The following is a 23,341-nucleotide window of genomic DNA, read 5'->3' on the forward strand; positions in this document are numbered from 1 at the left end:
CTATTATAAAGTGAACTATTGGAGCAAATACAAATCTATAATAGAGTTACTCTATTTTAGTGTAAATTATAGAAGGAAAAATAGAGTCCCCTTGGAGATGCTCTAACTACGTTCAATCTAGATATAATATTTATAGCCTATTCGAGGAATATTTTTTCTTCAGTTTACAATAAATGTCCATGATTCTAAAATACTCCTTATTCCTTATTAAGTTGTTTTCTCTGATAAAAATTAATTAATTAAGTTGTTTCATCGTGATTATCAACGTATTGAAAATTCATAACTAAACGTATCTTTTATTTTCGTATCTTACTGGAGGAAATGAAAGCAAAATATAAAAATATTTGTTGTGGTTCATAAATTGTGAGCCCATGTGAATGCTCGCGATTTAAGTAATTTTGGGTAATTATCACATGCAGATGATTTGTACCTTAAAGAGGGTTAGTCTCTTAACAAGTGATCTATAAGTATGACGCTTTATGATTGATCTCGTCTTTTTAGATTTCGATCGTTTGGCTTAAGTCGAGATTTCCTCCAAACTTGGTCATTAATTCTGATTACCGGACGAGTTCAATGTAAACATCTACAAATACATAACTTTTTTTCTTCAGAGTTCAAATGAAGGGACATACATTATACATATGATAAAGTTAAGCTTGATAACGACATGACTTAATGGATTTAGCTACACACATAAATATTAATTATTTATACTAACCTCATTTTCTTTTTAAACAAAGTCTCACCAGACAACTTTCTCAAAAAAAAAAGAGTTTCACCAGACAGACGCTTTATGTAGTGATAGTCCACGTGGATCGATCCTGCCTCGGATTGAAATTAATGTTTTGTCTTGTGGCATTTATGAACGGAAAGATGTGTCGCAAATATTGGCATTTTCAAAAATAATTTGCTGAACCGTATCTATATTATTAAAACTGAAGTACACTTTAGTAATGTTTGGAAACATGAATAGTACTATAACTGAAAATTGTTTGGAAACGAAGATAGCAGTACTACATTAATTGTATTTCCATATTTCACTCATATTAATTATATTGTCTTAACAATATTTCACATCATTAATTATATTACTATAATAATAATAGTGTAGATTTTATTTAGTAGTTAATCAATATTAGTTTTGTGTCAATTATAAAATCAAAAAAGTAAAATAACTGAGTTTTGCATAAGGTTAAGCGTTTGTTTTAATTTGTTTTACTATAACATTTTTTTTTTCAATCAGTGGAAAATTACGTAGCCAAAAACATAATTCAAAAACATGTTTAGTGAATAAAATCATAACTTAAATCAAAATAATAAAAATGAATTACATTCATTGTCACTTAATTTTTCACTCAATATAATTGCTTACTAAATAAAAAAAACTCTTTCAGTTTCACTTAATTTAGTAAAACACATAAAAATATCATTTACATTAGTTTATAAAATCAGTTAGGCATGAACACTAAATATCCACTTAGGTACGAGTCGTTCCTTTCGGGTATCGTTTTATTTTGTTTTAAAATTACTCACTCCTTGAATATTATAAATTTATGTATAGGTTTTGAGTTGAATCCTTTTGAGTCTGGATGAGTTTGGTTCTGATGTATATGACCCTAAAATATCTAAATAACCAATGTATTTGAAACGGGTTTGGATATTTGTACCAAAAATAACCATATTATCTGATTCGATCCGGATCTTTTGAATACAATTAGTTATATTACGACATATCTAAAATATAAAACACTAATTATGAAAAACAAATATTAATGTATAAAAATATAAGTATAGTTTTATTTTAGTAATTTCATTAATTATATTACTTTAACAATATATCACATCATTAATTATATTTACCGTAAAAGTAATAATGTAAATTTTTATTTATTAGTTAATCAATATTAACTTTGTGCAATTATAAAAAAAATAAAAATGTAAGATAACCGAGTTTTGCATATGGTTAATAGTTTGGTTTAATATGTTTTACTAAAACTTTCTTTTGTCTTAGTTCCAATTGGTGAAAAATTACATAGCAAAACACATAATTCAAAGGCATAGTTTATATGAACAAGATAATAATTTAAATCAAAATAATTAAAAAGTATTACATTTATTATCACTTAATGTTTCACTTCATATAACTATTTTATTAAATAAAAAATTCTTTCTATTTTTCTTATTTTTGCCAAATATATAGAAAGAGTTTCCTTTTTAATCTATTTGCAAAATCAGTTAAGTATGGACATTCGGATACTCATTGAGGTACAAGTTGTTTCTTTCGGGATTAATTTTTTTGGATTTTTAAATTAGGCGCCACTTGGATATTATAAATTTATGTATGATGCTTGAGTTGGATCCTCTCGGGTCTGAATGATTTTGATTTTGATGTGTAGAAATATAAAAATATTTAATTAACCAATGTATCTGAAAAGAGTGTATATTTGTACCAAAAATAATCTTATTACCCGATTCAATCCAAATATTTTGAATACAATTAGTTATACGACGACACATCTTAAATATATAACAATAATGATAAAATAACAAATAATTTATAAAACCGTAAAAATTAACACCCGCACGGGCGTGCGGGTCAATCTCTAGTTTCTCTTAAAGCATCTCCAAAAATATCTCAAAAAAAAAACTCTATTTTAAAGTTTCTAAAATTCTATATTTGAAATTCAAAGGTGTTATTTTCCAAAAGCAAAACTTCAAATTTAACTTCAAAACTATTTGTCTTTTATAATATGGTTATTATATTTGTCATCACTAATTTGAATTCATAATATATTTATAAATAACTAGTTCATATATAAACATATTACAGCAATATTAATTAATAAAATTTAAAAAATTTAAATTTAAAATTTAGAATTTAAATATAAAATTTAAATAAAAATAGCTTAATTAATATTAAACTTCAAACAAAATACTATATTATTCCATAAATAATTTTCTACTTGTGCATTTCGAAATAAAAATGGTTCTCTTCATTTATACTTTGTAGATTACGAGCTAAAATTTGTTGAAATTAGGAGATATTAATATGTGTAAATACATTAGATCAAAACAAAAAAGTAAAAGAGAAACATAAAATATTGCTAAAAGACTAATTTCATTTCATGATATTAATATTCGTGAATATACTCGATATGAACAAGAAAGAATTGTACGAAAAAACATCAAAACAACAAAAACAACCATCTTCAATTACAAAAAAGTCAATATTTGAAAATTTTGAAGGTTCTCGATCAAACTTATCTGACTATTAGTGTTATTTTAATATTTAAATTTATGTAATAGTTATGTTTGCATGTAATTTTTTTAAAAAAATTTGTTAAGTTTTTTTTTGTATATTATTGTTGTCTAAATCTAGTTTAAAATATTTTTAATCTTATTTTAAAGTTTTATTTAATTTTATGTGTAAAACTTAAATTCTGTAAACAAAATTTAAAATATTTATGAGATATAATTTTTCAAGGATCAAAACAATAAACAAAAAATATTATGAATCATAAAGGTGATGTGTGATTGTAGGGATCAAAATACAAATAAAACTATGAAATTTCAAATTTGAAGTTTTGAGTAGTGAAACTTCAAATATAGAGTTTTGCTGCTCAAAACTTCAAATTTGAAGTTTTGAAGTTCTTTTTCGGAGAATAAAAAATTTCATATTTAGAGTTATAGAGTGTCTTTTGGAGATGCTCTTATAGATTTGAATAAATGATACAAATGGTTTTATCCGATTTTGGGACGCTAAGCTCAAGTCAAAGACATGGTCGGTTTGCGATATATCGTGTGTTTGATGGTATAAGTCAGCTTTGGCATTACTAGTTGGAAGTACTTTTGACTCGTCATTTTTCTTCTAAAGCGAAGTTGAGTTTAAAAAAAAATGAAATATGAATTCAACAACAATACAACTAGTGTGTAATGCAAAAAAGAAAGAATAAAACAAGACAACTAGTGGTTGTCGACGCTTTACTCTGAGGAGCCAAAGTTCCAAAAGCAGCAGTAGCCAATAAGTAAAGCGGTCCTCAATGGACACAAGTATCGCTATGTCGGATCACACCAACTACATTCCAAAAAAAAATGTTTATAATGTTATCCAAAACTCAATAAAATTATGGAATAAATAAAAGTTTATATGAACGCTTCTGCCATAACACTGCAGCTTCAGAAGAAGTCAAAGATAAATTAGGGTTTCTTCTGCTGATTCTAGTTGCTTTTACCAATTTTCAGTTCTCCCTTGGCACTGGCAGCCTAAAAATCTCAGAACTCACACAAGGAATGTCTTAAGATCAGTACTTCTAAGCCGCAACTGTATGTTATATTTTATAAAGAAAACTGTTTGTTCACTTAGCTTGGTCTATATTCGTTACTCCTCAAACCCAGAGCTTTGCAAACTCGATAACTAATTAGAACCACAAGCCCAAGCCCATCGGAGTTGAGTCCAAAGTTAACTAACAAGAATTTGTCCCTTTCTTCAATGAATGAACGTTCAGAGAGCTGAATAAGTTTAGGGTTTCGTATCTTATCGATTCTCCCTACAACCAATAAGGAAAAAGTGATATGGACCTCACAGAGAAAGCAACCGCACGAGTGACTCTGCACTTAGAGACTCTTACATACATGAACGATAGAGCCTCTCTGATCATGCTAGATAAACAAGACATATCTATTCACATTCATCAAAGCCTGAGTCGACATGATGCTCATATAAAATGAAAAAAGTAAAACGAAACTCTCTCTTAACTCTTAAAATGGAAGACCTCATGCACATTTTTTTTCAAAATTATTATTAGCGATGTTTATGCATTGATGTACACGAGGGATTCTACACCTTATTGGCTTTGTTTAAAGAAAATCCAGTAAGGCTTGTCTCCTTGGAGTTGATGATACCAGCACAATTGATGCATATATTCACTTTCAAAACCTCATGTCCAACCAATAAATATTAGCACATTACAGTTCATGACACAACTACAAGAGCTTTAAAAATACTTGAAAGAGATCAAACTCTGTTGTGTAGATGGTAGACAAGATTTTCAACAACCTTCAAAAAGATTAAGATAAGCTGGTGCACATGAATGTACCTGCGAGTGGTGCTGATACCGTATGCCTCAAAGGAGACAAAACCTGCTGTCTTACCATTACAATCTATTTATAAAATAGTTTCATGTGATCAAATCAGAATCAAGATTTGAACTACCTAAAGATTCCTCATGTCTCTCATCCTTAGAGATGTTAAAATGGTAGAACCCACCCCATTTAGACCCACCCCATTTAGAACCCACTCCATTTAGAACCCATATCCGTTTAGACCCATTTAAAAATAGGCCTATTAAGGATACCCATTTAGAACCCGCGAAATTTACATGTACCCATTTAAACCCATTTAAATTAGATTCTTTTATTTATTTTTTCGTTTTAATTATGTTTGTAAAACGATTTTACAAAAATAATTTTTTTTTTTATTTTTTAACCTTATGAACTCTAACTAAATTTAGTTAAACAAATAAATTATTTATCAATAACTTTTGATATGTATTTTTTAGAGCAAATTTGTTTCACTAAAAATTACTATCTACATAGCAATTAGCAAGTCTACTACTCTCTTAACATTGAGAGCTCAATCGAAAATTCAAAATTCTCATCTCACCAAAAGGAGAAGCAAAGTGTCGAGTCTGCTGCATTCAAAATTTAAACAGCCTGAGATTTATATAAACTAAAATAAAAGCATAGGATTAATAACTCAACTAGTAGTTTCATGTTTTCAGAATCTTTTAAGAAACATAAAAAACAGTCACAAGAAAATAACAATAACTAACAAGGCAAAGAAAACCAAACTGAATATCACAGCAACATTTTGTGAAAAGATAAGATGATGATTTCACTTTTTCCTGAAAGAGCAACCCTCAGTGAGCCTAGCTTTACCACCAGTTTGAGAGTGGCTGAACACAATTGTTCTGCAGATGAACACAAAAAGCAATGTAATATAAGCAAACACAATCAATATAAGCAAGAGATTCTAACATCAGTCAATATAAACAAGAGATCCTAAGCAGTGTAAGTATGTAACCATTGTTCTCAGCCCCTTCACTGTCACATTCTCACACCAGCATTTTTTTAAAGACAATGACAATAACCCATACACAAGTAACAAGTTTCTCTAAGATAAGAACCAATGATATTACCTCAAATGTTCAACGTACATTTGAATCTTCTGATCTTGAACCCTCGACTCCAGAAGTACTTGTAGTCTTCATAGCATCTTCGTTGCACATATCATCAACATCTTCTATTGTACCTTCATACTCTGCAAATCCTCGCAACCAGTTACGAGTACAGAGTAAAGCCTGGACATTCTTGGGAAGCAAGCAACTTCGGTATGGAGTTAACACCCGAGCTCCAATACTGAAAGCTGATTCAGATGCTACTGTGGTGATAGGGATACTCAGTATATCACGTGCCATCATCGCCAAATCACCAAATCGAGCTTGGTTTTCCCTCCAATAGCTTAATACATCCAAATTGCGAAAAAACCTTCTATCTAACCTCTTCTCATCCAGATACACATCTAAATGTGTTCTTGTGTTTCCTACATTACTCCCAAGGCTTCTTTCCAATTCAAAGAGATCCTGTAATATATTACATTGTCTAAATCATCTTCAAAGTAAATGCAAAATTAAGAGTAAAGATGCTTGAAACTTACATTGTTAAAATCATCTTCAAGAGGTGATTCAGTAACTAGATCATGTGGAGTTGGTGTAGATGAAGTGCCAGAAGAACTGCCCCAAGTCCTAGCTTGATACTCTTTATAAAGTTTAGTCAAATTAGTCCTAAGCTCTTCAGTTTTTAAACTAGAAGTAGAAGGATCCACTCTCTCATAAGCTTTCTCAAGAACTTCCAACTTCAGCCTCGGATCTAAAATTGCCCCCATAGCCAAAATGATGCTGTAATCCTCCCAGTACTTAGCAAATTTAATTTGCATTTCCTTAGCCATCTGCTTCAAATCAAAATCATCACAGCTCGCAAAATGCTTCAGCAATAACTCAATCCTCCAAACTTCTGTGAAGTACACACTAGATTTGATTGAAAGGTTTCAGCAACTCACTTATTTTTTGCCCACGATCCCACTCTCTTTCAGAAGGTAGCCATCTGTAGTGTCTGTCAAAAGCCTCCAAGCTTTTAAATGCTTCCCTAAACTTTAACGCTCTAACGAGCATTTCATAAGTAGAGTTCCACCTGGTAGCAACGTCAAGTGATAAACCAGATCCACCAGGAATCCCCACTCGCTCTACACATGCCGCAAAGGCTTGAATTCTTGTCTGAGATGCTTTCACATACCTCACACTTTCCCTGATGTTGTGCAAGAGATCTTTCGCTAATTCCAAGCCTTCTTTCACGATCAAGTTCAGGATGTGCGCACAACATCTCACATGTAAATACTTGCCATCCAACAATAAGCCATAACCACTCATCATCTGAAGCTGTCCCTTGAGGATCCTCTGCATACTGTCGTTATTATTAGCATTGTCTAAGGTAATAGAGAATACCTTCTTCTCTAAACCCCATTCCATCATACACTCCATAATCTTGTTAGCAATCTCTTCTCCTGTGTGTGGAGGCTTCAAATCGCAGAAAGCAAGAATCTTACTCTGCAAGTTCCAGCCATCATCTATGAAGTGGGCAGTAAGACATATGTATCCCATGCTATTAGGACGAGATGTCCAAAGATCAGAAGTAAAGCAAACCCGAGCAGTATGTCTAGCAAACACTTTCTTCAGCTCTTCCTTTTCTACTTCATACCTCTTATAAACATCTGCTGCAGCCGTTTGTCTATAAATGGGCTGACACTCTGGATTCAGATACTTGTCTCGTTGTCTAACCTTCTCGTATTCTACGTATCTGAACGGAAGATCATGATAAATGATTACCTCACTAACCATCTCACGATCTCTCTTGTGATCATATGCATCCTTAGCTTCCTTTGGAGGCTTCTTTGGACAAGTTTCCAAGTGGCGTTGTAGATGATGAGTTCCACAGCTCACATTCTTTTCATTACGTGTCACCAACTTCATACAACAATGCAAGCATCTGGCCCTTTCTTTGCCATCATTTTCTATCCCCACTGATACAAAATCTTCCCAAACCCGTGATGTTTTACGTCTCTTGCGTTGAGCTTGAGCTGATTCCCCAGAATGAGTTTCACTTTGCTGTTCTTCTAGTTGTGTAGCTTCCAAATTTATCTCAGCCAGAGCATCTTCTTCATTCATGTCTATAAACTCATCCATCCTGTAATTAAAAGCATATAAAATTATAAATCCTTTGGTTTGTCATTGTCATTGTCTTTAAAATCGGATCATCACAAGGAGTCAAGCCAATCGCAAGTAATATGTTTACAGTTCAATAAAAATATTAACTGCATAAGCCATTAATGACAGAGGAAAAGTTGGAGAGAGCGTATTTTAGAGAACTGAATGAAGATGTATAAATTGAATAACTTCACCATCTTCTTCACGTATTACGGAAAGTTGGAAACCAAAGGAGTATCTTGCATTTACCTCCAATTATAAACCAAAGAACTCTATAAACATAAAGTAGGTTTTGGTGAAGTCTATAGAGGAAAACTTCCTCAAGGGAGAGAAATAGCAGTGAAGAGAGTTTCCCACAACGGTGATGAAGGTGTGAAGCAGTTTGTGGCTGAGGTTGTCAGCATGAGGTGTCTGAAACACAGGAATCTTGTTCCGCTTTTCGGGTATTGCAGGAGAAAGCGAGAGCTTCTTTTGGTCTCGGAGTACATGCCCAACGGTAGTCTTGACGAGCATTTGACCCGAGGCTGGGAGATGAGTTTTCACCAGAGGAAGTGGAGATGGTTATGAAACTCGGTTTGCTATGTTCAAATATAGTGCCGGAGTCCAGACCAACGATGGAGCAAGTGGTCTTGTACCTAAATGAAAACATGCCTTTGCCTGATTTTTCACCGTATACTTTGGGGATCGGCACATTTGCTCCGGTTCTGGTTGATGCAGCTTCTCTTGTTGTCTCATCCGCTTCATGGAGTTGGTCAGCTTCTTCTTCGGTCAACCACTCACCTTACGCTTATCAGGGAACAGATCAGCCATGGGGACAGACGGTAGAGACAAAGAACTCTCTTCACATAGTTTCAGAACTAGAGAAGCCTAAGACTCAGACGTGAGATGGTTAGTGTGGTAATCATTCACTGCTATTTCTCTCCCTTGAGGAAGTTTTCCTCTATAGACTTCACCAAATCACGGGCAAAGCGATACACAAAACTTTTATATGATTGCAGATGATTCACAAAGCCAAATGGGTTTTCAGAAACAGAATCAAATTCAAAAACAAATCAAATTCAAAAACAAATCAAATTGAAAAACGGAAGGAGAAGAGAGACGTTATCTCGTCTGGGAGTGCGACGGGATTGCTCCAGCGAAGGAGAAGAGAGACGTTCCGAGATTGACGAGGCGACGGGATTGCTCCGGCAAAGGAGTGCAGCTCAGGTTCAGAGATATCGCGATCTCGTCTGGGATTTCTCCGGTGAAGCCATTGTCGAGTTGGGAGAAATAAAAAAACTGAAAACCCTTAAGAAACCAAACGACAACGTTTAAAATAAAAAAAAAACATTAGTGGGTTAAACGGGTTCCCGTTTATTTTAGCAAAAACCCATTTAATAAATGGGTCTCAAGTGGGTTACCCATTTAAAACCCGACTAGCTTAATGGGTCTAAATGGGCATTTATTTTTTTCAGAACCCATTAAAAGCCCGCAAACCTAAACCCATATTAACATCCCTAAGAGCAACCCTCAGTGAGCCTAGCTTTACCACCAGTTTGAGAGTGGCTGAACACAATTGTTCTGCAGATGAACACAAAAAGCAATGTAATATAAGCAAACACAATCAATATAAGCAAGAGATTCTAACATCAGTCAATATAAACAAGAGATCCTAAGCAGTGTAAGTATGTAACCATTGTTCTCAGCCCCTTCACTGTCACATTCTCACACCAGCATTTTTTTAAAGACAATGACAATGACAATAACCCATACACAAGTAACAAGTTTCTCTAAGATAAGAACCAATGATATTACCTCAAATGTTCAACGTACATTTGAATCTTCTGATCTTGAACCCTCGACTCCAAAAGTACTTGTAGTCTTCCTAGCATCTTCGTTGCAAATATCATCAACATCTTCTATTGTACCTTCATACTCTGCAAATCCTCGCAACCAGTTACGAGTACAGAGTAAAGCCTGGACATTCTTGGGAAGCAAGCGACTTCGGTATGGAGTTAACACCCGAGCTCCAATACTGAAAGCTGATTCAGATGCTACTGTGGTGATAGGGATACTCAGTATATCACGTGCCATCATCGCCAAATCACCAAATCGAGCTTGGTTTTCCCTCCAATAGCTTAATACATCCAAATTGCGAAAATACCTTCTATCTAACCTCTTCTCATCCAGATACACATCTAAATGTGTTCTTGTGTTTCCTACATTACTCCCAAGGCTTCTTTCCAATTCAAAGAGATCCTGTAATATATTACATTGTCTAAATCATCTTCAAAGTAAATGCAAAATTAAGAGTAAAGATGCTTGAAACTTACATTGTCAAAATCATCTTCAAGAGGTGATTCAGTAACTAGATCATGTGGAGTTGGTGTAGATGAAGTGCCAGAAGAACTGCCCCAAGTCCTAGCTTGATACTCTTTATAAAGTTTAGTCAAATTAGTCCTAAGCTCTTCAGTTTTTAAACTAGAAGTAGAAGGATCCACTCTCTCATAAGCTTTCTCAAGAACTTCCAACTTCAGCCTCGGATCTAAAATTGCCCCCATAGCCAAAATGATGCTGTAATCCTCCCAGTACTTAGCAAATTTAATTTGCATTTCCTTAGCCATCTGCTTCAAATCAAAATCATCACAGCTCGCAAAATGCTTCAGCAATAACTCAATCCTCCAAACTTCTGTGAAGTACACACTAGATGTTGGGTACTTTGACCCTGAGAAGAGAGTAGTGATTTGATTGAAAGGTTTCAGCAACTCACTTATTTTTTGCCCACGATCCCACTCTCTTTCAGAAGGTAGCCATCTGTAGTGTCTGTCAAAAGCCTCCAAGCTTTTAAATGCTTCCCTAAACTTTAACGCTCTAACGAGCATTTCATAAGTAGAGTTCCACCTGGTAGCAACGTCAAGTGATAAACCAGATCCACCAGGAATCCCCACTCGCTCTACACATGCCGCAAAGGCTTGAATTCTTGTCTGAGATGCTTTCACATACCTCACACTTTCCCTGATGTTGTGCAAGAGATCTTTCGCTAATTCCAAGCCTTCTTTCACGATCAAGTTCAGGATGTGCGCACAACATCTCACATGTAAATACTTACCATCCAACAATAAGCCATAACCACTCATCATCTGAAGCTGTCCCTTGAGGATCCTCTGCATACTGTCGTTATTATTAGCATTGTCTAAGGTAATAGAGAATACCTTCTTCTCTAAACCCCATTCCATCATACACTCCATAATCTTGTTAGCAATCTCTTCTCCTGTGTGTGGAGGCTTCAAATCGCAGAAAGCAAGAATCTTACTCTGCAAGTTCCAGCCATCATCTATGAAGTGGGCAGTAAGACATATGTATCCCATGCTATTAGGACGAGATGTCCAAAGATCAGAAGTAAAGCAAACCCGAGCAGTATGTCTAGCAAACACTTTCTTCAGCTCTTCCTTTTCTACTTCATACCTCTTATAAACATCTGCTGCAGCCGTTTGTCTATAAATGGGCTGACACTCTGGATTCAGATACTTGTCTCGTTGTCTAACCTTCTCGTATTCTACGTATCTGAACGGAAGATCATGATAAATGATTACCTCACTAACCATCTCACGATCTCTCTTGTGATCATATGCATCCTTAGCTTCCTTTGGAGGCTTCTTTGGACAAGTTTCCAAGTGGCGTTGTAGATGATGAGTTCCACAGCTCACATTCTTTTCATTACGTGTCAATACAACAATGCAAGCATCTGGCCCTTTCTTTGCCATCATTTTCTATCCCCACTGATACAAAATCTTCCCAAACCCATGATGTTTTACGTCTCTTGCGTTGAGCTTGAGCTGATTCCCCAGAATGAGTTTCACTTTGCTGTTCTTCTAGTTGTGTAGCTTCCAAATTTATCTCAGCCAGAGCATCTTCTTCATTCATGTCTATAAACTCATCCATCCTGTAATTAAAAGCATATAAAATTATAAATCCTTTGGTTTGTCATTGTCATTGTCTTTAAAATCGGATCATCACAAGGAGTCAAGCCAATAGCAAGTAATATGTTTACAGTTCAATAAAAATATTAACTGCATAAGCCATTAATGACAGAGGGAAAGTTGGAGAGAGCGTATTTTAGAGAACTGAATGAAGATGTATAAATTGAATAACTTCACCATCTTCTTCACGTATTACGGAAAGTTGGAAACCAAAGGAGTATCTTGCATTTACCTCCAATTATAAACCAAAGAACTCTATAAACATAAAGTAGGTTTTGGTGAAGTCTATAGAGGAAAACTTCCTCAAGGGAGAGAAATAGCAGTGAAGAGAGTTTCCCACAACGGTGATGAAGGTGTGAAGCAGTTTGTGGCTGAGGTTGTCAGCATGAGGTGTCTGAAACACAGGAATCTTGTTCCGCTTTTCAGGTATTGCAGGAGAAAGCGAGAGCTTCTTTTGGTCTCGGAGTACATGCCCAACGGTAGTCTTGACGAGCATTTGACCCGAGGCTGGGAGATGAGTTTTCACCAGAGGAAGTGGAGATGGTTATGAAACTCGGTTTGCTATGTTCAAATATAGTGCCGGTGTCCAGACCAACGATGGAGCAAGTGGTCTTGTACCTAAATGAAAACATGCCTTTGCCTGATTTTTCACCGTATACTTTGGGGATCGGCACATTTGCTCCGGTTCTGGTTGATGCAGCTTCTCTTGTTGTCTCATCCGCTTCATGGAGTTGGTCAGCTTCTTCTTCGGCCAACCACTCACCTTACGCTTATCAGGGAACAGATCAGCCATGGGGACAGACGGTAGAGACGAAGAACTCTCTTCACATAGTTTCAGAACTAGAGAAGCCTAAGACTCAGACGTGAGATGGTTAGTGAGGTAATCATTCACTGCTATTTCTCTCCCTTGAGGAAGTTTTCCTCTATAGACTTCACCAAATCACGGGCAAAGCGATACACAAAACTTTTATATGATTGCAGATGATTCACAAAGCCAAATGGGTTTTCAGAAACAGAATCAAATTCAAAAACAAATCAAATTCAAAAACGGAAGGAGAAGAGAGACGTTATCTCGTCTGGGAGTGCTACGGGTTTGCTCCAGCGAAGGAGAAGAGAGACGTTCTGAGATTGACGAGGCGACGGGATTGCTCCGGCGAAGGAGTGCAGCTCAGGTTCAGAGATATCGCGATCTCGTCTGGGATTTCTCCGGTGAAGCCATTGTCGAGTTGGGAGAAATAAAAAAACTGAAAACCCTTAAGAAACCAAACGACAACGTTTAAAATAAAAAAAATATTAGTGGGTTAAACGGGTTCCCGTTTATTTTAACAAAAACCCATTTAATAAATGGGTCTCAAGTGGGTTACCCATTTAAAACCCGACTAGCTTAATGGGTCTAAATGGGCATTTATTTTTTTCAGAACCCATTAAAAGCCCGCGAACCTAAACCCATATTAACATCCCTACTCTTCCTTATATATATATATATATATATATGTATTGACAATAGAGTCAATGGAAAGACAGAACAAACAACAAAGCATTTTCTACATCTCAAAACAAAAAAAATGGCTGTTTCTTTTCATGCTCGTTCTCACAGCGTCCCCTCTTTACAACACCCACAAGCTGCTTACGTCGATGAGCAGTTGACAAGATTGAGATCTTCTGAGGCAGTCTCTTCATCTTCCAGCTCTTCTATTTACCAAAGACTAAGCGACCTTCAAGATTTATATGATTCTCTTGACAAGATGATTCGCCTATCTATCACCAACCAGGGTTTATCTCAAGATCAGATTGAGAAGCTTCTTGATGGATCTCTCATGATCTTGGATTTGTGCAACCTCGCCAAGGACGCTTTGTCGCAGATGAAAGAACGCCTCAAAGAGATCCAATCTATTCTACGGAGAAAGCGTGGTGACTTATCCGCAGAGGTCAAGAAATACTTAGTCACAAGAAAGTCTCTCAAGAAGTCATTCCAAAAAGTACTCAAGAACTTGAGAGTGGGACAGAACAAAGAGACCACGGATAAGGGCCTGACTGGTTTAACCGCAGCGGTTGCGGTTGCGGTTGCGGGAGTTTGCGGATGCGGGTGGTTGCGGTTTCTAGCGGTTTTAAGAGATTCGTACGACTGGTTCTGCGGTTAGAAATTTGTGCGTTTGCGGGATACTTATGACTGGTTAACTACCAAATGCAGCAGCTGTTAAATAATAAATTAATAATATTTACATTTTATACAATTATAAAAATATCAAAAATAATAATATTATAATAAATATAAAATTTATATTTAGAAAGATATAGTTTAAATTTTTTAAAAATATAGAAAATATTTTTATTTTAAAGTTTTATAATATTAATTAAAATTTAATTGATATATTTTAGCTTTTTTATAATTTCACTTTAATTTTTTTATTGAATTTTTTTATTTTTGTATTTATATTGTTTTGGAAAAAAAATAATTTTTTTTTATCCTCCTGCAAACGCCCGCAACCGCAAACGCTAGCTGGAACCAGCTTTTGAATTTATGAGGTTCAGAGCGATTTGGAGCGGTTTAGAGCGGTTTGAGCGATTGTTGCAAAACGCCAGCAACCGCTACTAACCGCAAAAGCTGCGTTTGCGGGTGGTAGCGGGAAAACCAGTCATACCCTAAGTCATTGGTTGTGTTTGGAGAGACAGAAGGTGTAACGATTGCTCTGTTCGATTCTCTGTTTAGCTTCATGTCCGGATCAAAGGCTTGTGGAAAATGGTCATTGGTCTCAAAGATCATGAGCCAGAACAAAGATACATGTGAAGCTGAAGCAAACGAATTCACAAGAGTGGATTATGTGTTTCAATCTGAGAAGTTATTGAAGATGGAAGATGTGCAGATGCTAGAGTCATGCATTCAAGATCTTGAAGATGGAATTGAGTCAGTCTCAAAGTCAATGATCAAATACAGAGTCTCACTTCTTAACATCTTATAGGTCGTTGCGCCTATAAAGTTTTGTACGGAAATGGAAATGTTAATATACATGTAAATGAGAATAGAAACAAACAATCTTTTGGTCATATAACCTTTGCTACTGTCTATCTATACTGTTCATATTTGTTTTTGTCTAAATCTTTACTCATTAAAGAACCTTCAAGAAACAAGTCAACGAGCAAGTACAAAAATCTTTGCAAAGGATGCCGTCTGATCTGATGAGTAAAACCCATTGACCACTAAGCGTGATCAGACCATAGGACTTGTTAGTTGTTACTTTCACCACAAGAAACTGGACATACTTGAATTTTCTTCTGGTTGTATGGTCTATTTTCTAAAGTGTTACTATTAAGATATTATGCGATTCTTTCTCTATTAATAAATTCCACAAGAAACTCCTTTATATAACTTTGTACTTTTCTTTGTTTATTTATATGTACCCTGTAGTGCTCTGTCTTATATTGTTACTCTGTTTTGCTCGGTTTAGTATTGTTGCTCTGTTTTGGTTCGTTAGTTTTAACCCTAGCGTAATTATTTTCTGGACTTTGTCTGGAAACACAATCAAAGTCTGGATAAAGTACTAAAGTTGTAAACGCTTAAGCCTCCTTCCTTCAATCTTCCCAAATAAACAACCATAAATAAAATAATTGAATGTGCAAGAGTTTACTCTGCTTCTTATTGTCCTTTGTTTAAAGGAAACATCCAGCAAGGCTTTTTTTTTTTTGGCATCAAAGTAAATGTTATTAAAACTCAAACTGGTTCGTTTAGGTCCGCTGCATGAGCGAGCCCTTGATGAACCTTAATATTTACATTCGCAAATCGTAAAGCACGTGATCGTCCTTCCTTAGCTAGGGAGTCCGCACTGAGGTTTAGAGAACGAAACATATAAGAAAACTCAAGCTTTTGAAAGCATGTAGCAGTAGCTTTTATGTCTTCTATTTCGTGCGCCATTGAGGGCCATTCATCCTCATATAGGATGATGTTTACCAGCTGTTGGCAGTCAGATTCAAATCTTACTCGGTGGAATCCGCGATTCTTTACCTCTTTCATAGCCCAGCTTAGGCTCTTTGCTTCGGCATGAAGTGGTGCTTGTGCTCGAGGGCAGCACCTCTGTCCTTCCAAAATGATCTCCTCGTTTGCAATTAACACGAAGCCTAGCCCCATCCATTCTTCCTTAGCCAACCAGGATCCATACACTTGACAGGTCCAGATGTCTGCCGAAGACATTCCAGTAGTTTGATTTCTTTGTGTCGTCGTTGTTGTCGCGTCCGGTTCTTCCATTGGTTCTCCTAGCTGAGCTATGCTCCATGCTGTGGCTTCTTGAGTAGCTAGCTGGAGTGTATCACCTGGTGATATGTCTTTGCCGTTAAAGCACTTATCATTTCTCGCCTTCCATATGTACCATAGTAGTCAGGGAAACATCGAGAAAGTCTCAGAAAGGCTAGAGTTTATGGACACTTGCTGAAGGAGATGGTCGAAATTCACAAACAGAGACGAGCACGGGAAGAGCCCCGGAGGTGAAGGGATAGCAGACAGCGCCCAGCATTGTAGAGCTGGTGGACAATCAAAAAGGATGTGATTGATGTTCTCCACTGCTGCTCCGCATCGCTGACATGTTGTGTCTGTACCACAGTGTCTTTCCACAAGCTTGCTTGCCGAAGCCACAAAGCTCGATAAAGCTAGCCATAGAAATTGTTTTATCTTCCTCGCAGTCTTCAGTTTCCATACCTTCGATTTTAAATCCCTTATGCTTGGCTCGAGAACCTGGCTATCACTCTGATTTTTCCTTTGTGCCACTGCAACTTCGTATCCAGTTTTCACGGTATAATTCCCAGATAATGTATGCTTCCAGACATAGCCATCATGACGTCCTGTTTTGCTTATTTTTAATTCGAGTATCCCTGGGATATCTTCTGCACGAATCACCTCGGAAATGAAAGCCTCATCCCACTGCTTAGTTTCAAAATTTATTAGGTGGTGCACTCTTAGGTCCGGATCATAGTCCAAACGAGCTGGATGTGCCGGTCTAGCCGGGGAGCCTGGAATCCAGACGTCCTCCCATACCATTGTCCTTGCTCCCGTTCCAATCGTTCTGCATAGGCTTCCTTCCAGCACATGCTTAGCCGCCATCAAACTGCACCAGCCATAGGATGGGTTATGGGCTTTCCCTGTTCTCAGTGGGTTCGAATGCCGGTAGTATCGCCCTTTGAGGACGCGCGCCAGGAGAGAATGAGGATATACCAGTAGGCGCCATACCTGCTTTGCTAACAGTGCAAGATTGAAATCTCGAAAATCTCTGAAGCCAAAGCCCCCTTCATCCATTGGAACACATATCTTATCCCAAGCCACCCAATGTAGGCCTCTATTATTTTCTTTTGTACTCCACCAGCATCTCGCCACAGCGGCGGACAGTTTTTTACAAATTCCTTGTGGCACTAGATAGCATGACATCACGAGGTCGGTGTAGCTTGTGCTACAGACTTTATCTGCACCTCTTTCCCTCCCCGTGAAAGTAGTTTACCCGACCAGTTGTTGATGTTTCCATTCATCCTCTCTTGAACGAACGAGAATACTTGGTTCTTCGAGCCACATATCTTTTCGGGCATCCCAAGATACATTCCCCTTCCCCCTTTTCTTGTTATTCAAAGTGATCTTTTCAGACCTTGTTTAGAGGACGCTACAACCTTAGAACCGAAAAGATATGTAGGTAAAAGACTTAGTAAAATACAAATAGAGATAAAAGAATTTTATAACTTCCAATTTACTTATAATTTAGGATTTTCTCGACTTGATTTCTCAATTATGTTGTGTATAAGTTTCATTGAAATTTTGAAAAACAAATATACGTTTTTATGTCTAACAACCCCGCGCTTGTGCGGGGACTAAGCCCCTAGTTTTTTAGAATACTCATCTTTTAATAGTATAAACATATACATATTTTCCGGTTAAAAAAATTATAAACTTTTATTTTACATCAATTTTGTGCTTGAGATTATATTTAATTTAATTATAAATTTTAAAATATCATTTGATCATTACATCTTTAGAATCTATACTATCACAGTAGAACCTCTATAAATTAATAATGTTGGGACTTTGAAATTTTATAAATTTGTAGAGATATTAATTTACAAAAGTTTCCTGATTTAGATTTTTTTTATTTTAAGATGTATTTATTCTAAGATAAGAAAAATATTTGAATTTAGTGTATAGACATTAATTGTTAGTTTTTTTTAATTTGACATTTATATTAATTATATTATATTATTTGGTGCATATAATATACATTGCACAAAACTTAAATGTGGCTTTAAATATAATATTACTAAATCTCATTAAAATATATTAAGTGTTAAGAAAATATAAAGATAATATCATTGTGAATATAAAACAAACAATATAATAATAAGTTCTTATTTATATTAATTTATTTATACTTATAAATTATTAACATTTATTCAAGAAAAGAAAGAAAAAAGCTTTTGGGGGTAGTTTAATTAACTACTCACTACTTCTTGAGTTCATCTCTCCTTTGTATTCGTGTAACAATTTGTTAATCCCTTATATATTAAAAGAGAAGCACTTACAAAAGTTTCCTTAAAAGTCTAATCTGACGTGGCTTCATGAGAGGCCTGTATTTACAAAATGCATACGTGTCACTTGGAGAGCGTTTGTTAAAAAACACAAACTTTAAATGCAAACAAAACTTACCTTAATTATTCTTGTCTTTCTCAAAATTAACATTCACGTAACACACCAATTTTTCTTCTCCACTTTATGTTGGTTCTTCAATTTTACAAGCGTACGTGATGTGTTGGTTTTGGAAGACTACGTAAGAGGCATATCGAATTAGCTCTCTGCCAAAGCATGAAGAAGTTTGTCGTGGCAGCTTAGCCATGGCGGCACCTTCCTGAACCGCCGCGAAGAATATGGGTGCAACCATTCCTACCAGAGCCTCAAACTGGACCTCTTTGTAGCACCTGCAATAGCAGAACCAGAGCTCATCGACAGCTCATCGACGGACATCGTGGCTTGAACTTGCGTAACGTCCAAGACAATGACGAAAATAACAACTAAGATTATTAGTACCACTAATTATCTCCTTATCATAGTAAGATATTTTCTTCTCTTTGAATGAAAGATAAAAAAAAACAAGATAAACAAGAAATAGCTTTTGATATTGGTTAGGCTCTTTTCTTGGTTTGTATGTGTTAAAAATGTGATAATGACTCTTATATATAGGGTTCTTGAGACGTCTTTGTTTGACTTCTGCAAGTTTCGAACTATGCTTAGGTTTATAACACGTAGACAGACCACGCAAATATGAACTTTCGAAACAAACGTTTTCGTTACCACGCAAATATCACCAGTGCATACTAACTCTTGTGGTGGTCACGCAACATGCGGAGTGGCTCCGCAGCAAAATAGCTTTCGCTGAGGTTTCTGAAATAGGAATTTGGATCTGCGCCTTGGTCGTCGTCATAGGAATTTGGATCAACGTTGTGTGGCGCGGTTTTGTAGTTGTTGACCGATTTTTCTGAGACCATCGTAAATGGGATCTCTTTGTTAACCGCGAAGTTATTTGTATGTCTCTTACTTTAGTATCTCACTCGGTGGGCATATGGTCTTTGTGAGAGTGCAAGCAGTTCTAGGAGGAATGCTTAAATAGATCATCAAAAGGAATAAGAGGTGAAAAAAGCGGTAAAAAAGGAGCCTCATGCAAACAAGTTTTGTTTTCTTTCTATTGGGGAAGTGTCGCTTTTAGCATGCTTACAACATTACCAAGGGAATATCTCTGCATGATATTGGATAGTGGTGAAAGTTACTTTGTGGCAGTGACATGCAATGGAGTTCTTTTTAAATGTGTCATACACAAACTTGGTAAACGAACATGTGAAGTCTATGGCATATGAGTATATAGCTTATTTTCGTTTTTTTCAAAATATAAATAAACTAAGGAATATTTGTTTGAAATTGATTTATGTAACATGTCTATTTTGATTATTGGTTAAATCTAACAGACATAAGTTTTATAGAAAGTAGGTTATTATGCTTGGTCCGCAAGTATATTTTGAGTCGTATTATTAAGGTGATTTTGGTTTGCCATAACTAGGTTATTTCCTTAGTTACAGAGGTGAAATATTCTAACCTAATGTTAATACGATTGTAAATATATATTAAGCCTCGCCTCTATTACTCTCCATCCCAATAAAATAACCTAAAGTACGTTCGAGTTCAAGATGGTTGACAATTTTGACAAGGTTATGGACTTGAATCCTTCTTTATACCGTTTGCATATTAAAACTTATGGCTTCTTTCAGCAGTGTGACTGACCTCAAACCTTTCAAAACAATGTGGAAGATCAGGGTCAGGATCATTCGACTTTGGAAGCAGTACTCCGCTGCAGGAGGCTTGACAATTGAGAGGGTTGTGGTCGACTGTAACGTTAATTTCTTAATGTTTTTTCTCTTATCATATAAACCTATGTTTTTCTATCAAACGAAATTGAAAGAAAGCATTTTACTGCCAATGTTTTTTTCAGGGCGTGAAGATTCATGCGTCTGTGAAGAAAGATTTGGTTAATCAATTTGATTCGCAGCTGTCTGAAGGTAGTTCAAAGATATTCATCAACTTCTCAGTGGGACAGTCATGTGGTTCATACCGAACTACTAACCATCAATACAAGATCTCTTTCCTTGAAACCACACGTGTAAGAGATTGCGATTTTCCTGCTGAGGTTTCCGGGTTTGATCCTGCAAACTACTGTGATATTCTTGATGGGCGTGAATGACTAAATATCTATATTCTTGATGGGCGTGAATGCACCTTGATGGGCGGGCACTGGTCGGAGCTCCCAATAATATCAATTATAATAATATCTAATATCTATTTTATTTTACATGGTTATATAGTTCTTAAGCTTATAATAGATGCAATATATAGTATAATTCGTTGTGTAGCTTGAGGAACCGGCTGCTATACCCCTTGCTCTTAAGAATTTGGTTGGAAAGATTTATTTGTTCAAGGTTGGTATTGAAAGAGAAAACTTTCTCTATAACCATGACACTTACAAGGTCACTAAGATTATCACCAATGATGAGATAATTAGTGAGTTCGATACAAAGGTCTATCCAAAGGTATCCATTTGAGTTTTGCGTTTAATTATACTTATACCATTTCGCAGTATTTTGCTTAATGTGTGTCCTTATAAAATTGCCAGCTACCAAATCTAACCTATACAGGCGACAATACCGTACTCTCCGATGCACCAGAGGTTTTTGTTTTTTAGTTTTAATTACTCTATACTCCATGTCTAGAATGATTTTATCTATTAGTTATATAACTTATTTGGTTTTCCTTACAGGGTTCCCTCATCTTATCTGCTGAGTCTTCTGAAGAAGTTGATGTTGGGGTCAAAATCGGTCACGACGGAATCAATGTCTGAAAGTCCGTAAAAATCAGCATAACCGTTTTTACGAAAAGTAATCTTCGTAAAGAAATCTTTACGAAGAGCCTTGCAGTAAAATATCGTCCAAATCTCAATCGAACCACTAAATACCGATTGTCCGAAGGCAACGGACATGTATCCAAATCGGCCGCGGACAAGCTCGAGTATGGAAATCAGACCGCGGACAAGCCAAGCTCGATCGATACGCGGCAACCAAGCATGCACACAGCTCGGTCGCTACGTAGCGACCGAGCGATCGTCCCGCTCGGTCGCTACGTAGCGACCGAGCTCAGCCAAGCTCGGTCGCAACGTAGCGACCGAGCGATCGTCCCGCTCGGTCGCTACGTAGCGACCGAGCTCGAGCCAAAGCTCGGTCGCTACGTAGCGACCGAGCGATCGTTCCGCTCGGTCGCTACGTAGCGACCGAGCTCGAGCCAAAGCTCGGTCGCTACGTAGCGACCGAGCGATCGTCCCGCTCGGTCGCTACGTAGCGACCGAGCGATCGTCCCGCTCGGTCGCTACGTAGCGACCGAGCTCGAGCCAAAGCTCGGTCGCTACGTAGCGACCGAGCGATCGTCCCGCTCGGTCGCTACGTAGCGACCGAGCTCGAGCCAAAGCTCGGTCGCTACGTAGCGACCGAGCGATCGTCCCGCTCGGTCGCTACGTAGCGACCGAGCGATCGTCCCGCTCGGTCGCTACGTAGCGACCGAGCTCGGGCCAAAAGCTCGGTCGCTACGCAGCGACCGAGCGATCGTCCCGCTCGGTCGCTACGTAGCGACCGAGCTCAAGCCGAAGCTCGGTCGCTACGTAGCGACCGAGCACTCGTTTCGCTCGGTCGCTACATAGCGACCGGGCTCGAGCCAAAGATCGGTCGCTGTATAGCGATTGAACCTTTCCGAACATCGATACGACACCAGTCCTTGCATTCTCGTCAAACCTTCGAATGCTATCTCCCGAAGACCGTAGCAAGCTCAGTCTATGTTTCCCACTATTCTAATTCATCGATCAAACTTCGCGGATTAGAAACCGCGGAAAACTCGTAGTAAACGTGTCGAGTCGGAAGACGGCCCAAAGGGACCTAAAACACGACTCGAGGCCCATCCTACGATTTTCCTAACCAAAAGCCCGTGAACCACAGCATGGTTTACGCTTGGCCCGCGAGGAAGGATAAATGTCAAGTTTCCGCGGATAAATACGGAAGTTTTGAAGATAATTGTGAAGATCGGGAAAAATGGAATATCTCCATTTTTATGCTATGACGGCTTAAGGGCAGAAGAGTAAAAGCGTAAACCGACCTTGGAGCTAGTATATAAGGAGTCCTAGGCGAGGAGCAGAGGGAGAACTTTTTAGATTCGGAATTCTCTGCACTTAGAAACTTTAGGCTTATTCTCGACAAGTTCGGTTTCTATGACTGGCACTCAATTACTAGACGAACTCGCCCAGGCAGTTCGATCTCTTGTCCAGCTCTATCAATTGAACTACGTTCGGCTTGATCCTCGAAAGGGGTACGTAGGCAGCCTTTAACAAGGTTCAGTCCGAAATCAATCTAAGCCTTTTAGATATCTTTTTCGTCCTTTGTTATCGAGCTGCGACTCAACTAGGATTAGGGTTTTATGTTGCTAGAACTAGGTAACTCGCTGACGGCCCCTGCGGCCAA

The 23,341-nt window shown here is 37.1% G+C and overlaps 3 protein-coding genes and 1 long non-coding RNA gene across 4 annotated transcripts; 1 reads left to right on the top strand and 3 right to left on the bottom strand.

The window, feature by feature from the left end:
• Positions 1–5,702: 5,702 nt before the first annotated feature.
• On the bottom strand, positions 5,703–6,390 carry LOC117132817. The gene is made up of 2 exons (XR_004456414.1): positions 6,198–6,390; positions 5,703–5,969 (listed from the first exon to the last, which is right to left on the bottom strand). It is a non-coding gene; the product is annotated as an uncharacterized LOC117132817 (long non-coding RNA).
• Positions 6,391–6,688: 298 nt separating this feature from the next.
• Positions 6,689–8,297, bottom strand: LOC117132667 (zinc finger BED domain-containing protein RICESLEEPER 2-like). The gene is made up of 2 exons (XM_033287470.1): positions 7,118–8,297; positions 6,689–7,071 (listed from the first exon to the last, which is right to left on the bottom strand). Exons 1-2 carry the CDS (start codon positions 8,295–8,297, stop codon positions 6,689–6,691), a joined length of 1,563 nt encoding a protein of 520 aa, XP_033143361.1.
• Positions 8,298–13,409: 5,112 nt separating this feature from the next.
• LOC103862397 lies at positions 13,410–18,714 on the top strand. Its single transcript, XM_033288047.1, has 2 exons — positions 13,410–14,328; positions 14,926–18,714. Exons 1-2 carry the CDS (start codon positions 13,675–13,677, stop codon positions 15,235–15,237), a joined length of 966 nt encoding a protein of 321 aa, XP_033143938.1. The 5' UTR covers positions 13,410–13,674; the 3' UTR covers positions 15,238–18,714.
• Positions 15,987–17,558, bottom strand: LOC103862659. Its single transcript, XM_009140344.1, has 2 exons — positions 16,695–17,558; positions 15,987–16,625 (listed from the first exon to the last, which is right to left on the bottom strand). The coding sequence occupies exons 1-2, from the start codon at positions 17,556–17,558 to the stop codon at positions 15,987–15,989; spliced, it is 1,503 nt and encodes a 500-aa protein (XP_009138592.1).
• Positions 18,715–23,341: the final 4,627 nt, after the last annotated feature.

The sequence above is a fragment of the Brassica rapa genome, chromosome A03 (assembly GCF_000309985.2).
Source record: "Brassica rapa cultivar Chiifu-401-42 chromosome A03, CAAS_Brap_v3.01, whole genome shotgun sequence".
NCBI classification, from domain to species: Eukaryota; Viridiplantae; Streptophyta; class Magnoliopsida; order Brassicales; family Brassicaceae; genus Brassica; species Brassica rapa.

Coding starts and splice junctions, on each gene's coding strand:
- LOC103862659 (XM_009140344.1), bottom strand. CDS start 17,558: ATGGATGAAGGGGGCTTTGGCTTCAGAGATTTTCGAGATTTCAATCTT. Junction 16,626..16,694: donor TCGACCATCTCCTTCAGCAA/GTGTCCATAAAC, acceptor TACATATGGAAG/GCGAGAAATGATAAGTGCTT.
- LOC103862397 (XM_033288047.1), top strand. CDS start 13,675: ATGGGCATTTATTTTTTTCAGAACCCATTAAAAGCCCGCGAACCTAAA. Junction 14,329..14,925: donor TGACTGGTTTAACCGCAGCG/GTTGCGGTTGCG, acceptor TCATACCCTAAG/TCATTGGTTGTGTTTGGAGA.
- LOC117132667 (XM_033287470.1), bottom strand. CDS start 8,297: ATGGATGAGTTTATAGACATGAATGAAGAAGATGCTCTGGCTGAGATA. Junction 7,072..7,117: donor GGATCGTGGGCAAAAAATAA/GTGAGTTGCTGA, acceptor TGTACTTCACAG/AAGTTTGGAGGATTGAGTTA.